At 35.9% G+C, this 16,314-nt stretch overlaps 1 protein-coding gene across 5 annotated transcripts in view; it reads right to left on the minus strand.

Annotated features, from left to right (window-relative positions):
- The window catches only part of WDR72 (WD repeat domain 72), a 99,587-nt gene that overhangs the window by 41,732 nt on the left and 41,541 nt on the right, over positions 1 to 16,314 (minus strand). For all 5 annotated transcript variants that reach the window (XM_063412540.1, XM_063412539.1, XM_063412541.1 and 2 more), the window contains 3 exons: positions 6,593 to 7,410; positions 3,679 to 3,770; positions 2,209 to 2,291 (listed from right to left, as the gene is read on the minus strand). In XM_063412540.1, the coding sequence (XP_063268610.1) occupies positions 2,209 to 2,291; positions 3,679 to 3,770; positions 6,593 to 7,410 (993 nt within the window). The remainder of the gene's footprint in view (positions 1 to 2,208; positions 2,292 to 3,678; positions 3,771 to 6,592; positions 7,411 to 16,314) is intronic.

The raw sequence follows: 16,314 nt of genomic DNA on the forward strand, positions 1-16,314 counted from the left end.
TCACTTCACAGGGCAAAAAATACACATCAAAACATCCACTTGAATGATCCAGTCTGCTTTGCTCTAATTCTGCACAGTAACTGTCAGCACAGTTGTCTAGATCCTTCTGCTGTACTATGTATATTTCTACACATATCTATCTGGAAAGACAAACACACAAGTCATTCCTCGGTGGGATGGGAGTATGGCAAGGAATGGCTATTAAAAATGGGCATTTTATCTGAAAGAACAGCAAAACAGATGAAGGTGACCTTTCCTTTCAAATCATCTGAGGAAAACACTAAAAAAATATTTAAAAAAATACACATTTTTAAAATTAGATTCAGAAAATGACCTCCCTACAACCTTCAACAAGTCAATAGACCTATTTGCAGCAGGTTTTTGCAGCAGGCTTTTTCAGTTTCCTTATTTGCACAGAATCTGTTACAGTGCTGTATAAGGAGATGAGGAACCAATAATTGGTAACTCCTTCAGGTCATGTCTGAGAGTCAGTATCCTTCATGGAAGATCACAATGGAAAATGTTTTTAAAAACAGCCTAAATAGTGATGTTTTTGGTAAATGTACATGAGTGCTTAATCAGGCTGATCAGGATTAATAAATTTACCATTAAACTGTGATTGCATAAATAAAAATTTAACAAAACCATCTTAATATCAACAAAACCTATAAATTCCTATGAACTACTGGTCACTAAGTATCATACCTACTGCCAATGCCTTATTTTTTTGAATCTTAAAAGTTTTACAGCACTTTGGTGACAAGCAATCCAAAATCTGTGCTACTAAGTGGGTTAAGAAAGCTTAGTGCAGCTACAATGCTGTACCTAACAATGTTAACATTTGAGAAGGATTAGAGCATGGTATTTGCAGCACTTGACAATTTCAGTGTTTTAAATTTTAAGTCTTTTCAGGTGAAAAATATGAGGCAGCTTTTTCCATACCTTAGCTTCCAGCACACTAACCTCCTGTGGTAGATGAGACCAGTATCATTGTATACACTGATGAGCTGCTAAATACACTCGAAAATATAAATTTCTAGATCTCACAATCAGTTATGCTACAAACACAACTTCCATAAATATATGAACTACTCTTTACAGAGTTTTAGTGGCGGACCAGGTGACCAAGAGAGTATATACATTCCATATGACAATTGCAGTTATTGAGGTTTTAAAAGAAAAGGAAAAAACCCTTACTGTAAGAGAAAGGGGAGAGAAAAAGAATTCAGAAATAACATGGAAGATGTGCAGACAGCAGGAATATAATAAACAACTGATAAGCTCAAGATGAAATGCTGGATTGAATCTGAATATTTGCAGAAACTATTTTTGTCTAACAGAACAGAGGACCATCACTGCAGCAACCTTGCAAAACCCAGCTCTGGAAAATATTCTTTGCATTTGAAGTAGCAGAGAGTTGCATTCAATTTCAAAAGTAATATCATAAACTAGATTTGTAACAGGCATTTCCCCTTTCTGGAATAAAATCCATTGTGGTCAGAGCGTAACATCTTGAGTTTTGTATCCATGAATATTAACTCACTCAAACAACTACACAACTTTATTTAAATGCATATTTCCAAAATGAAAAACTGTTTCTAGATTTTACTGTTTAGATTGTTTCACTGCTGCCTGTCAACTCTCAAAAAGCTAGTTATCTCTAAAGACTTCAGATTCTTCACTAATAATAGGGATGGGCATCATCTGACCAGAAGAATCCATAATTATATGACTTACAAGTTGTTCTTAAATACTGTTGTAATAATTAAAGACTCGGGATTTTTGCCCATCACTGAGGCATTTTAAGTTTCATCTATAATAATACATCAATATAGGACACTGCCCTTATTTTGGTCTTTTGTTTTCCTGAAGCCAAAAATAGCATTTTTGATGTCAGTAATGTGGTTTTTAGAGAAGAAATGACTCATTTTTAAATAAATGCTATCAACAAGAGCACTTGGATGAAAGATTAGCAGGAGAGCTACTTTGTCACATCTAAACATTTACTTTAAGGCTAAATAGTTTCATGAGTGGCATACTTCATACTGCCATACTAATCTGCTTTCCAGAGACCTGAATGGCATGACTTATGTAATAGTTTCCCCATAAATTGTAACTCTTAGATCACATTACTGATTCCAAATACTAAACTGCAGCAAATGGCACTCAAGGATTACATTGCTACGACTGACACAGGCCATTTCCTACCTTTACAGATTGGTCCTTCCAACAACAGATGAGTTTCCGCAATGAAATGCTCCCAAAGTCTGGGGAATGATAGCTACTCTTACCTGAAAAATGCATATACATATTTATGAACCAACAATATATAGAGAAGCACACAAATAGAAAAATATTTTAATATTTTAAAATTTTCATTTCATTATACCATACCTGAAAAGATCTGAATACATTTCTTAGCACATGTTCTCATTTGATGCAATAAGCACAAAGCATTCAGACAATCTAGTGCTTTAACATTTATTCTCATCCTAAATTAAATTAGTGTTGGGGTTTTTTCTGTTTTTTTTGTTGGTTTTTTTTTAATGGAGAACTAATATCCCATGGAGTACTCTTTCATCACAATTTTCTAAATATATTAAGAAAACTTTCTGTTTTGGATTACTTAACTTCCCTGTTCTGCTGTCCAGTGTGTCCTTGATGCTAAAGAACAGGTTGTTCCTAGAATCTCCAATATCTGCAAGTCTCAGAGTTTAATTTGAAAATATGAACAACTGCATGAACTAGGAGATATATGAGTTAGATTACCTTAGAACTTTTAGGTCACTCAGTAAATCTATTTTTATGTTCATGAACATTTTAGTCACCATTTCCATGCCTTTCCTCTACTTTCTACTGTCACTTGATTTTATGTTCCATCTCTTTTTTCCAATGGACATTTCTGCTGTCATTGCAAGTTCTATAGTTGTGGTGCATATTAGAGTAAGAGAAGGAAAGGCAACGACTTTTTGATGGCAATATTAATGTTTACATACACAGCACAGCATCAAGATTTGATGTAAAAGAATTTCTGTTTTCAGTCTGGACATGGCTTATTCTGTAAGAGGAACACTCTATTTGTCAGATGATGTTTACTGACAAATGTCCATATTCTGTTCAGGTTTTTATTTAGATGTTCTTTGGTTAGTTACATACTGTAAACAAACCAAGGCTGGCTCACAAAGCCAAGATTGACGAGCGATGGCCTGTGGGACATTAACAGGAACAGATTACTTTATTGTGCCCTGAGCCAGAAGTCTAAAGGCATTATTGAACAGTCAGGATGGCTCTTGCATTACTAAGGCAACAGTTTGCTTGGAGGGCTGTATATATTATTGGGTGGGCACATAATGGTGATGAGGGAGATGGGGGGAAGGGGGTGAGGGCAGTGTTTGTCTTATTACATTTCTGGTTTTCTGATTTCTGGAAAGTGTCTTTAGAAATTCAGCTAAATGTCTTGTCATAACAGGAAAAATATTATTGATTCCAGTTTACACTTTGTTTACACATTTGTCATGATATTCACAGAAGAAACAGTAATTCAGTTTTTCTGTTTGCATACTGGAGAGCATAAAGAGCAGTATTTTTTATCGTTAATGAAATGAAACTGTATTTTAGCAACAAAAAGCATGCAAAACCAGAACAATTAAAACCTATACTGCCAATTCACATACTTACTGCTTGGTACGTCTCCATAAGAACTGGGGCATGAAAGAGTTACTGCTTCCACATTTCGCCATTTGTCATGCACAGATTCTGGTTTCTGTGGACTAAAAGAATATGAAACTATTAAACAAAACCCGAACACACATACGAGAAATCTTATGCATTAAGGAAGGGTTGGGGTCTTTCTACAGTAGGTACTCTGATATCAATTACTACCAACCCCAATCAAGTTTCTCTTCAGAAGTCACTTGCATTCTTTTGCTTACAACTTGGTATTGAAACATTCACAAGTATACAACACTGACAAGTACCATCCAAATGCAGAAACTTAAGCCTAATAAGCTTTGAGCCAAATGTGAAGCTTTATTTTGCAATAAAGAAAAACATTCATATGTAAAGAACTGATTTAAAATCCCATTTTCACAAAAGAATTTGTCTGGGTTTTTTTTCTAATACACAGGACAAAAGTTCAAGGGAAACTAAAAGCCTTTTTTTCAGTTTCCTTTTTTTTCCACAGTGGTAAATAATTTAGAGTATCATTACAATACTTGGAATTTCAGTGGATGGCTACAATTTAGGAGAGTAGTGTGTACATATTCTTGCTCTTTCTGAGTCACTAACTCAGCAACCTAACCCTTGAAAACAAAGGATATGGATGGAAGAGAAAGAAAGGGAAAAAAACACTCCAAACCTTTGCACAATTTAAAACTAGTTCTTTTAAATAAATCACTACAGTGACCTGCAAAAACTACATTTATGTGTAATTTTAAAAATAACATATCTGCCTTTCAAATTCACTACAATGAACAGTGAGTCATAATATTTCAAAAGACTTTACAATACCAAACAACTCTGAAAGCTTGCAGCTTGAGAGCTTTAAGTTAGAAACACAAATGTCAAAAAGCAGGAGAAAAATTCTTTGAAGATCTTTTCTTCCCACATTCTTCCTCTTTCTGTCCTACTTTTATGATCTGACTTATTCTGGTGCAGGTCCCTTTATTTTTACAGGCTGTGTCAAGCTGCAAAAAACCAACAGCTAGACAAACACCAGAACCCTTGCAAGATGTGAGAGCTGTCCTGCTATCTTCTTCTGCAAATACTGTGGTGAACTAGAATTCAATATGAAGGTTTCTTTTCCCTTGACCATACTGCAGTTTTGGATAAAGCAACTGTCCAAAGAGGTTTGGCTGCATATAGTACTTTTTGAAGAAAGATTCACCAAAATAACATTTGTTGAAGATGGTAGGGGTTTGTCTATATGTATCCTAGAGAAAACCTAAAATTATACAGCATTGTTCTAAAAACAAACAAACACAAACCACAAACAAGTAAAAAAAACCCCACGTTTTTTCCCTTGCAGCAACTTTAATACTTATAATTTTACAGGACATATGTCCCAAAGCCAGGATGTGCATGTTTGGGAAAAATGTTTGATTCTGGTATGCTAATTAATTTAAATTACACAATGTCTTTCCAAAAGAGTCTGCACCAGGCAAGCATAAAGGACTTTGTTGCATGGAAAGGAATTCATGTTCAAGCTGGAATCCTGAAACAAGTATTCACATAAGAGCTTGTGTTGAATATGGACCAATAGGCAACACAATTAGCAGCAAAAGTAACTGAGAAATGTGCATTTGTTCTGTGGGATGGTGCACATGTCTTGAGAGATGCTGAGTGCCTAGAGCTTTGTGGGAGACGCAGATATTGGCTGCAAGATCAATATTTTCTGAACCTCCTTCTTGCCTTGGGGCCGTAGCATCACCGACACTGAAGTTAATTGTCCCTAAAAAACTAAATACAGACCAACTCTATGTTTGCTGAACAACAAAAAATCCGTGGACAATATCCATTGCCTGATTAGCACGCTCTATTTGGCTTCAAATAATGTTGAGCATGTTATTTTTCCTTTAATGCTGAAAAAGCATTTAGTCAATAAATTTGCTTTGAATAACATAAATGCTATTCGAGATGGTCCTCACAACATAAGGGCTGATGAGGCATTCATTCTCAGTAGCTGCCATCATTACTGGGGGCATTGTACTTCAGATAGTATAACTAGGGCAGACTATTCTTGTCTCTTATGTTTTATTTATCTGTGAAGTCAAGGGTTCCATGGCAAAGGAAGTATATTGCTTATAGAGAGTGGAAGTTTAAACAGCACAAATGTGCTTAATGCACATCTCACTATGTGCCTAAAGAGACCTCATTATTCTACTTAGTTTGAACTGCAAGGAAAAGAGTGATCTCTGGAAAAACTGGGCGTGAAGCTGGATAATTCAAGTTCTTGCTCTCATGAAAAAAATTGCATCAGTTCTCATCCGCTAAACAGAAAAATGTAAAGACACTTAATTATCTCCTGATCTCCTTTTCCTCAAAGAACATCAAAAAGCTCCAGAGAAGGAACATAAGCTCCATTAAAGAAGTACAAATCTAAGATTTCATTTTTTAACCACTAAAAAGGAAGAAAAGACTTAGAATATTCTTAGTTGGAAGGGACCCACACGGTCCATCAAGCTCAACTCTTAGTGAATGGCCCATACAAGGATTCAACCCACACCCTTAGTGATATTAGCACTATGCTCTAACCAGCTGAACTGATCTCAGGGTCACACAGAAGGAATGCAGAAGCTAAAAGTATGGACATGTACTGGTTGAAGATCCTCTTCCCAAAATGTGACTGGCTGTGTGTTACCCAAGATCTTCAGAGGTAAGGTTTGGGGCAGGAAATATACCTATTTAATATCTTATGTTTAGAGATTACTCTGCTGTGACTTGAAATCAAGGTATTGGTGTTTTAAGGCATGCTTCATTTTCACGTGTTTTTGGGACAAAAGGGTATAACCAAGTGCATTAGTGTGACTAGGAGGAATTTGGTTTGGATGTAGAGACATTAGAAAATATAATCCATACATAATGAGGTTCTTACCTTTCGATTTCATCTGTAACTGCTGAAGGTGTGTTAATTATCCTGCTGATTAAAGCTATTCTGCTAAATAAGAAAAATACTGTTTCCAAGTCCCTTGTTCCATAATCATCATTCTCAGGTCCATCCTTCTTTCCAGATTGTCCTTCAGTTGCAGCAAGGTATTTGTTTGATAAATCAAGGACTCTTTTTGAGAACAAATTGAAAACTTCATGTTCTCCCAGCACACCACAATCAGTACATTTCCATCCTGGCAACATCAGTGAGAGGTGGCTTTCATCTGACACAAGTCCAAAAGAAACAGGACACTGAAGCCTCAAGATATCCAAGTGTCTTGCACAGAGATTGTCTATTTCTTTATCTACACCCCATGGTAGGAGACATGACAAAAGCAGTTTAGCTGTATCGGTGGCAATGTTCACATCGATGTTTCCTGATGGTTGTATTCTGATCTTTCTTGAACTCTTCATTTTTTTCCGTCTTTTCATGCCACCACTTTCTTCCACGGGCCTAGCTGCATTATTATCCCTAAGAACTTGGTCTGAACAAACAGTGTCTGCCTGCTCCTCTACGTGAGGTACGAAGGCAGCAGTTTTATTTCTTTTTAATGTCAGTGCTCTTTTCTCAGTAGTACTTTTAGCTCTTTCTAGAGTGTATTGGTTGTGGAATGATTTTGATGACTTCAATCCACTGAGTTGAGATGAGAGAAGTTCCTCAAGTTTTTCCAGGTCAAATAAGAGAATATGAAAATTTGCACTGTTCCATTTGGTCTTAGATGGTAAAATAGTAAAGGGCTGTTGGATGCAGCTGGTATCACTCAACTGAAAGAAAAATATTAAATGTCCAAACAAAACAGTAAATGTCCATCCAACAGGGCTTTGTAATTTTCAAGATATCAGTATAGAATTGCCTATGGAATAGACAAAATCCTAACTCCATTAGGTTCAATTTAATTATATTTACTCTGTTTTGATTAAGTAAAAAAAGATTTGCTTCCAAATAGCTTGATTCACAGAGACATCCAAGTGTAAATACCATAAAAATGGCTCCTTAATGTCTTCAATTTCACAGCCATATTGTAGATTGCACATACCTTTGCAAAAACCCTAGGCTGCTTTTTCTTTGGCTGAGTCTCATTTCAAACTAAAAGGATTATTGAAAAATTTTAAAGCATAAAACCTTTTTAAAGCTAGAGAAGCAAATCTGACAATGCTGCAAAACTCTTACAAACCCTGAGTGTCTATATGCCTTTTTGCAATTTGCTATATGGGATACATATATATGGGATTTGTATGGGATACAACTATGCCTTTTACTATTTCAAAACATGGAAAGCTACCTAAAAGTTACCTCTTTCTGAGCTAAATCACATATCAAGAACAACAAGGAACCTAGGTAAATAAATCTACACACACACAATTAATTATCTTCGCTGAAAATAATGAAGAGAAAAAGGCTACTACAATGTTTGTGAACATCTGACTTTATCTTGTTAATAAACGACCAAAGAACACAGCTTTTCAAACCAGAAGATTTGAGAAGAGCTACAGCTGCTCTCAAGTTTAGATTCACATGTTAAACTGTCTGCTGAACATAAGGAAATGTCCAAAATATTCACAAGAAACAATTACTCCGTTTTAGCCTTGTAGTTTCATTATTTAAATGATGAATTGTTATTAAGAAAAAAATTTTACATCTTTTCTTTTACCAGTGCCCTTGGCAAAGACTATGGTGTGACAAATTCTGGTGGAAGGGATGTCTCCAGGCACTTTGAAAACAAGCTGTTGAGTTCACACAGTGACACAACATCTCATGTCATAATCCTGCTGCATTTACTAAAGGAATATCTTTTACCTTCAGGGAAACACCAGAAGTGAGGGAAAATAAAACTCCTTGTTGACACTTCTGCCCTTTTCTTTAGGCATTTATGACTGGTATGTTTTTATTGTCCTGCACAAGGTTATGCTCTCAGCACCATGCTCAGCCTATTTCACCTTTACAAGCAGAAAGACACATCAAGAAGCAACTTTTCATCTCACTAATAATTTTGCAAACAATCATGCCAGCTTCCATATCACAAGTGATACAGATTTTTCCAGATCACTCTTAGTTTTAATTTTCTTCTGATACTTTGGAACATTCCACCAACGCAAAGAACTTTCTCTTGACAATAGTTAAATCTCAAACCATCAAGTGTTAATAAACAGGGCAGCAACCCGCTCTTGCTGGAATGGAACACTGTTTACCTCATCTTTCTTATAACCACCTTACCTAACTCCTTTTACATTACTAACTACAATTTCATAGGATTAGCTATTTTTAATTGTTAATATTGTAGTACAAATGACACAAGGAAAGAATTGACTGCATAAACTCTATATCATTTGACTGTTTCGTTTTGGGCAGTAATATAATTTCTATTATTTTGGGAATGATGCTGCCAGCCAGATGAAGATGTACTCTAAATACATAATCTCATTTAAAGATCTCCATAGGGAGTCGTGATTATAACTGCTTGTTCAGGTTTTCTTTTTATCCCTTTCCTTCTTCCTTTTTTTAAAAAAATAGCACTTTTTAGTTAAGCACTAGGATTATTTTAATCTTTAATTATGCTGTTTCCTAATAGCGAGAACCCCCATGGAATGCAAACACTGGAATTCACAGGCTAGCTTTGACATTAATAGAAGTTATTATTATTTAGCCCATCATTTTCTCTTTCTATACACTTGTATTTGCTTGATTAACATTTGGAAACCTTTAGTGAAACCACCATCCGAACAAAGGAGAACACAGTGACAACGTCAATCCATTGAGACATCTAGTGATGCTACTCCATATTAAGTCACAATAAACATTCATGGTTTACTGGCAATATGAAAGCTTATTGACATTGATGCTAAAACTGTCTGCCAAGTTATCTTAGCTCTCTGCCACAGGCAGTTCATTCCAGTGAAAGAAGGTGGGCATCCAAAGCTTCAGACATAAAATGCTATTTAGGACATATGGGCAAGTTATTCTCCGTAACAGAGGATTACAGAGAATGGAAAGACATCCATAAAACTAACTACAAACCAGAGAGCTGGAAACTGTATTTGTTGAATACTGAAGAACAGATTAACAGCTATTTATTTTATATATTGTACCTTTCCTTTTTCTAGTTTAACTATTTCTAGTTTTAAAGTTTATTTTTGACATGGACAACTTACTGTTAGCTTTAAAGAAGCAAAAAGTCTGACTACAGACAAAAATTATATCCTGAGACTTGTGAACCTCTTGCGCATCACTGACCCACAGCAGAACAAGCTTTCTATATCCAGGAAAGAGGAAGATTCAGGGAGGCTGTGAAATGTCAAGGTATTTTTTCCATGCATGGTCAGTATCCCCTAACATCTCTGCAGTTTGCCACTGAAGGTGTTTGAGCCAGGACCAGAGGAGTGCTAGAATAGAATATTTTAGCTGGAAGGGACCTACAAGGACCATTTAGTCCACCTAGACTCTCCAAATGCCCCTTTGACACCCACCAGCTTGGGGAATTGTTCACCTCTCTCAGAGATCTGTTCCAGTTTTCTGGTATGCAATCATCACTGCTCCACAAGTTACAACCCTGCTCCTCTGCCTTCTCCCCTTTACTCATTATTAGCACCCAAGGAAAAATTGTCCTGTGACTATGGGAGGACTGTGCTTACTGTGGCCCCTAACTGCATCAATGCATGCCATTATCTTTAACAGATTCAGGACAGACATATCACATAAAAATTTCATGGGAAGTACAATTCAAGTGTTATTTTACCTAGCTGCCTTCTCATCTCTAAAGGCCTTTTCCCACTGGGATCCAACTTGTTATGGGAGTGGTATTCCACTTAAAATACACACTCCATTAGCTGGCAGGGATTCCCATACTTTTTCAGCTCCTCATATGTATGCACTTTCTCCACTTATCTGCTTTCTTACCAGAAGTATTCTGTTGTAAGCTTTGTACTAAAAACAGATTTGACAAGAACAATCTTGACATTCATTTTACATAAAGGAAATAAAGTTGCAGAAAATCACAAGGGAGAAATTTTAGAAGGCAAACAAGACTCCAAATACACTTAGAGGTTGCTTTGATACCAATGAATAGAAGTTGCCCAGTTCTCACAGCACAAGTAGTATCAGCTCTTATGCCAAACAAATCGTGAAGTATTAAATGTGACTTTCTTCCAGACTTTGGGCCTTCTTATCCATTGCATTCTTACTTTATCTCAAACATAACAGGACAGAAGAAGCAAAAAATTGGTCCCAAAGTTCCCAGTGCCTGCAGAACGAATCATGGTGTACAAAGCCTAAATGGAAGCTATCCTGTTGATAAGCTCATATGCTGATTCTAAGTAATATATTTTTAATTATGTAATATTCAAGGGGTTTAATTCTGTTCCTTTGAGCTTTCTCCCTTGAAAGAACATATTTTGATTCATTAACACTGAACAAGTTCAATCCCCTTCTTTATCCATTGCTGAAGAAAATGTTAGAAATTGAAGAACTTACTTTAACGGGAATTCTTAGGTAGATTAGGCAGGGGAAGACTGGGGAGGGGAATATGTGGAGTTTAACTGAAATAGTGCCAAAGAGACTGGAAGGTTCTTTCATTCATAGAAGGTGCACTGCATTGCTGTTTTATTTTTCTTGGGGTCAGGGATTTTCTATTTCTGATTTGCCTGAGAGGTTTTTTTTGAAGGTATATACTTTTCTATTTTGACAGCAATTAGGCCATTGGCTTTTAATACAGATAGAATACAACAGTCCACAGAAGTGCATCATAAAAGAGTAAGTTTTGTCTGATGGACTTTTAAAGAGTAATTGTTTCATTATTAAATATACTTCCTATTAATAAATTAATGCAAATTTAATCATCACAGCATCCTACTGTTTGCTCAATGAAGATATCCTGTGAATATCCACCTGTACCATATGTTTCCAAACAAGATTTTTTTAAACAAAATCCAATATAGAATCATCAAAACCCCATATATTACAGGCTTTAGGAAGTTTTTTGGCATGATAATTTTTGAAATATCACACTGATGTTTGATAATATAATATCACTATGCTTATTTCATTGAAATTAAAATTGTTTTTGTCATCTGTCTTTACTGTAGTCCAACTTTTTATTACACTACAAAAAAAATACAAACTTTAAAGACTATATCTATGTCTGAATCAGTCTTTATTAACACTGTAACAATCATTAACAGTAAACACTTTGATCTTAAAAAACTAAATTGTGGAGAACCTGTTACAGAAATGAAAGAGGAGGGTAGAATTTGTCAAACAACATTTGTTGATGGGTAAGAATTTTCTGTGTCATGATCAGACCAGTCACTGGATTGTCAAGAGAAGTTCAGAGGTCATAACTTCTCAGAATCACATCTCATCACTAATCTGGCTCTGGGCTCACAAAACATAAATACATCACACATCTGCTTGTAAAAGCTATTTAGGTACTCCTACCCTCCTGTTACATTTGCACTTTGTGGAGATTGAAGAACTGTTAACTGAAGCATGGCCACCACACCTAAGGAGCTTATACATTAAATTGTATTGCCAATGATAGCTCTATTTTATTCAACAACGTTTTACCATTGATGGTGGGAAGGAAGGAATACCTGTATTAGCTTTTGTTGGGTTTGGGTTTGCATTTTCTGTCTGTTTTTAACTACTGAATAGGTTAAAAATCATCTTTTCTTGCAAAGATATTTTTCTCTTCAACCTTTTTAATGAAAATAGTAGCATAAGAGGAAGTACCTGCAAAACATAAATCTATCTCATCTCATGCATAGTTTTGCAAAATAGAAAACTTGTAACTGTCTCTTGAATTGTCACAGAAAACAAATACATAAACAATACACAAAATGGCTGGCACAGTGTAAATTAAAGCATTACATTTATTTCTAAATCCTCTGAGCCCTCAGTTGTAAGAGATGGTAGTCGATAGGAGTAAAAAAAAAAAAAATTGCCTCCTTGAAATGTGCTTGGTGAACAGCAGCTTGATGATTGGCAGCACAAATAGAAGACAAACGAGAAAGCCTTCAATCTGCAGCTGATGCACAGGAAGAACATGGGGAGCTGAGTTTACAATAGAGAAAACATTACCAAGCTAATGGCACAGGCAATCGTTTGACCACCATGCATCTCTGATAGCAGCAGGGCATCCATTTTCAGTTAAGTGTTAGAGTACCTTTTTGCTTTCTCTGACCACTGCAGGGGTAAAACAACCCCGTGCGTGAAACCCACTGACTGGTAATAAATTACTATATTGGATACTTTTTGTTTTCTTTCAGCAATGACTTTACTGTGTATTCTTGCTATCATTACCAATTAAAGTGGAGCTCACGTTAGCAAGCTGTATCTAACTGTACATCAGTCCCTACGCTCCAATTGCTCTGGCAAGAACCACGGGGTCAAGAGGCTCCTTTGACCTTTATCAGCGACGTCTCTCTGACCACTCACTATTTGAGGCAATCTCGACTGAACAGATGGACACTTTTGCAGACTCTATAAAGCTTAGAATATAAAGATAAATGAAATTGTGTTTGGGGCTTCAAACTGGTTTATGAGCATAAAATATAGTTAGCAAGTTCCACAAAAACATCAGATTTCAAATAGCACTTCTTAAATCTATGCCGTGAACAGAACACCTCAATCTACTAGGAAATTTGGTTTTTTGGATGTGTCTTCTACATGTAAAATCAAAAACTTGATATAAATTACATGCTCACTTAGCATTAAGTCACTTCCAAATTTAGGAAGCCTAATTTACTTTGACCATTAAAAGATAAGCAAGAAGAAAAGCTAGTATAACCTTTTCCTATGACAGCACAGCATACAGCACATGATCAAACATCATTCGGTGGAAGAGTACTGAGACAGAGAGTACAGACTACTCATGTCTTTTATAACTAGAATTTTGATGCAATAGTTTAAAAAGCAAGGGCTTTAAAAATGTAAGATAAAGAAATCTAAAACGAGGGTCCAAGTCTTCACTAAAAGAAACTTCAAATTCTCATTTTCTTGCTTGAAGAACTGTTAATAATTAGAAATATAAGAAATATATATATATAAAAATATAGAATAGGTCTTTCAATCCTATTTAAATGTTTGTAATTTAAAAATAATCTAAGCATTGAATGGTGTCTTATTCCAGGGATTTATCCCATCAGCAAAACTGTTTTCTTCAGTTATAACCTTTTTGAAAATACACAGCTATCTTATTTTCTTGCTCTGCTGAAAGGATGAGCTATCTAGGCTATGTGCAAAGATGCATTTATTTAAAAATAGTTACAAGCACCAGGTATATAATCAAAATAGCACTTAAACATATACCATACACTATCTCTAAAAGAGCCTACTGAGGAAGAAAGGATGCAAATTATCGGCTACACTTTCATCTCCACATAAAAACTATATGCACTTCCTAATCCAATATTAGCTCCTATCAGCAGTCCACATACACACCCTGTCTAACTCTGCCCAACTCCCAGGCTTCAAATTTAGGGAGCATGTGGAGAGTTTCTGTCACTAGGAGTACCCGTGGTCTCCCAAAGTGCACAAAGAGGCCAGGTCTGCCTGCCAGAAAGCAACGCTGGCCTCGGGCACAGGGTGAGCATCACACAGTTACGGTATCACTATCCCAAGGTCGCTCATATTCCTTACCTTCAGACACTTCACCTAGTCACAGGACAGAAGATCCTTTCACAGGGGCATTCAGAACTTTTTTCTTATTCATTTACCCCTTTTATAGCTCAGTACTCACATATAAAGGACTATCTGTCCTTTACAAGGAAAAAGCCTGGAGTCAGTAGTAGTGCCCCAGTTTGCTTTCATATGCAATTTATGCTTGACCTGGGGCTTCATCATTTGGACAATGCAGTCCCAAACAAATGCGGCAATTCATGATGAATTTTCCCATATGAAATAATATAAATAAGCTGTTTTAATCTTGCCTTTCTTTACTTTTATTATGGTATTCATTACAACTCCAGTCATATTACTGAGGATGTCCAGATCCTCCTAAGAATCCACGTCCGAAGAAGAAAAGGTTGCAGTATTTTTGAGTTTTCACCAGTGTTTATCTATCAACTTAATTGCAACATAAGCAGAGTCACCCTCTTTCCACCCAACACTGTAATCTTTCTTTTTTCCTTTGTGAAGTCCCAGTGGAAGGCTTTACTATCCTCACAGCACTTTGAACAGTAACTGTAGCATCACTGCTGATACATCTGTGGCACAATGTAAGTAATTAAGCCAAGGAGTCTTCAGGCTCAAGCTGTGTGATGAATAGTCTAAGCAACTGAATAAACCCTCTTTTTATCATGTATGGAAGGCCACTGTCAGGCAGATTGCAGTCCAGATGGATCTACTGGGCACAAAAATTTCAATTGTTCAGGAAGAATTGCTAACACATCTATTCTATTGCTCAGTGTAGAGGTCTAGCATGAAAATTTAATGTTTCGCACATTTTGTTTTAAAGTTAACATACTCTCTCTTCATAACACTCAACTTAGAGTTGTCTACTAGATTTAATTAAAGTGTACATATAAAAGTGATTTTGGAGACAAATCTTTAAAATATATTAAAGAATAACAGGCAAGTAAAAAGAATATCCTGAATATCCTTCACAAGTTTTCAACACTAGAAAACAAGTCTACGCTTTGTTTTTCAAAAAATATTTGAGGAAATGTATAGACTACTTTTTACAGACAACTTTTGCTTTGCTCTAGAATTCATATCACTGCCTTTCTGGGCACACTTTCAGAAGGGCAATTCTAAATACTTTTGACAAAATCTTGTCTAATAATTTTATTAGAAAGAATATAAAAGTGAACTGTAAATCCACTCATCTCTAACTAACATCCATTTCTGACATGGACAGTCTCAGCCATGAAAAATTTGGACAGAAGGAATAAGAGAGTGTTTAAAATTAAGTATTATTTATGCACTCAACACTCAAATACTCTGCCTACATCTTAATACATTAAGCTATTTTGAATGTAAAAAATAAATTTCCTAACTATATCTTTAGAAATATATACAGCACAGTGCTGGGTGGTAGTGAAAAATTTCCATCCTCACTCATCACTTTAGAAAAAAAGATGGAACATCTCCAAAGTTTTCTTGATAATCAGCTGGACAAGAAATGCTACAGCTGTCCAAAGCCACAGACTGCTGGCTCAGGATTTAGGAATTATCATATTGAACAATTTACTGGATGAATGATCATCCAAATATCTGTGAGATGTAATGCTGAACACAGAGATACTGCCAACAGGACCTTCGCAGGAGCTTGAGAATATTGCTTTGTCCTAAGAAGGAGTGATGTATATAAAAATTAAGTTAGCAATACATGTCTGAGTGCTGACTCCAACTGAAACAACATATTTTCCCTGGGCTATTCTGAGTCTATTTCCCATCTTGAATTCTAAGAGTCTCATCCAGAAGATTTATCTACATAAAAGTTTGTAATCAATTCATAAGCAAGTGACTTTCTACTAAAGAAGAAGAACCAAAAAAAAAAAACAAATCCTATGTATTCTAGAAAGTGCCACTCCTAAGATTTTTAGAATAGGAAGAATAGGCAATCTGGAGTTGCCCATAGCAGGTCCCTGTATCATTCCAGGATGTATCAGGATGGCAGCTAAGTTTCTGTAGGCATAGATTTCACACTGTTCTTTCATTGCAAGCTCTTCAGT

This window comes from Prinia subflava, chromosome 15 (assembly GCF_021018805.1).
Source record: "Prinia subflava isolate CZ2003 ecotype Zambia chromosome 15, Cam_Psub_1.2, whole genome shotgun sequence".
In the NCBI taxonomy this organism is placed as follows: domain Eukaryota; kingdom Metazoa; phylum Chordata; class Aves; order Passeriformes; family Cisticolidae; genus Prinia; species Prinia subflava.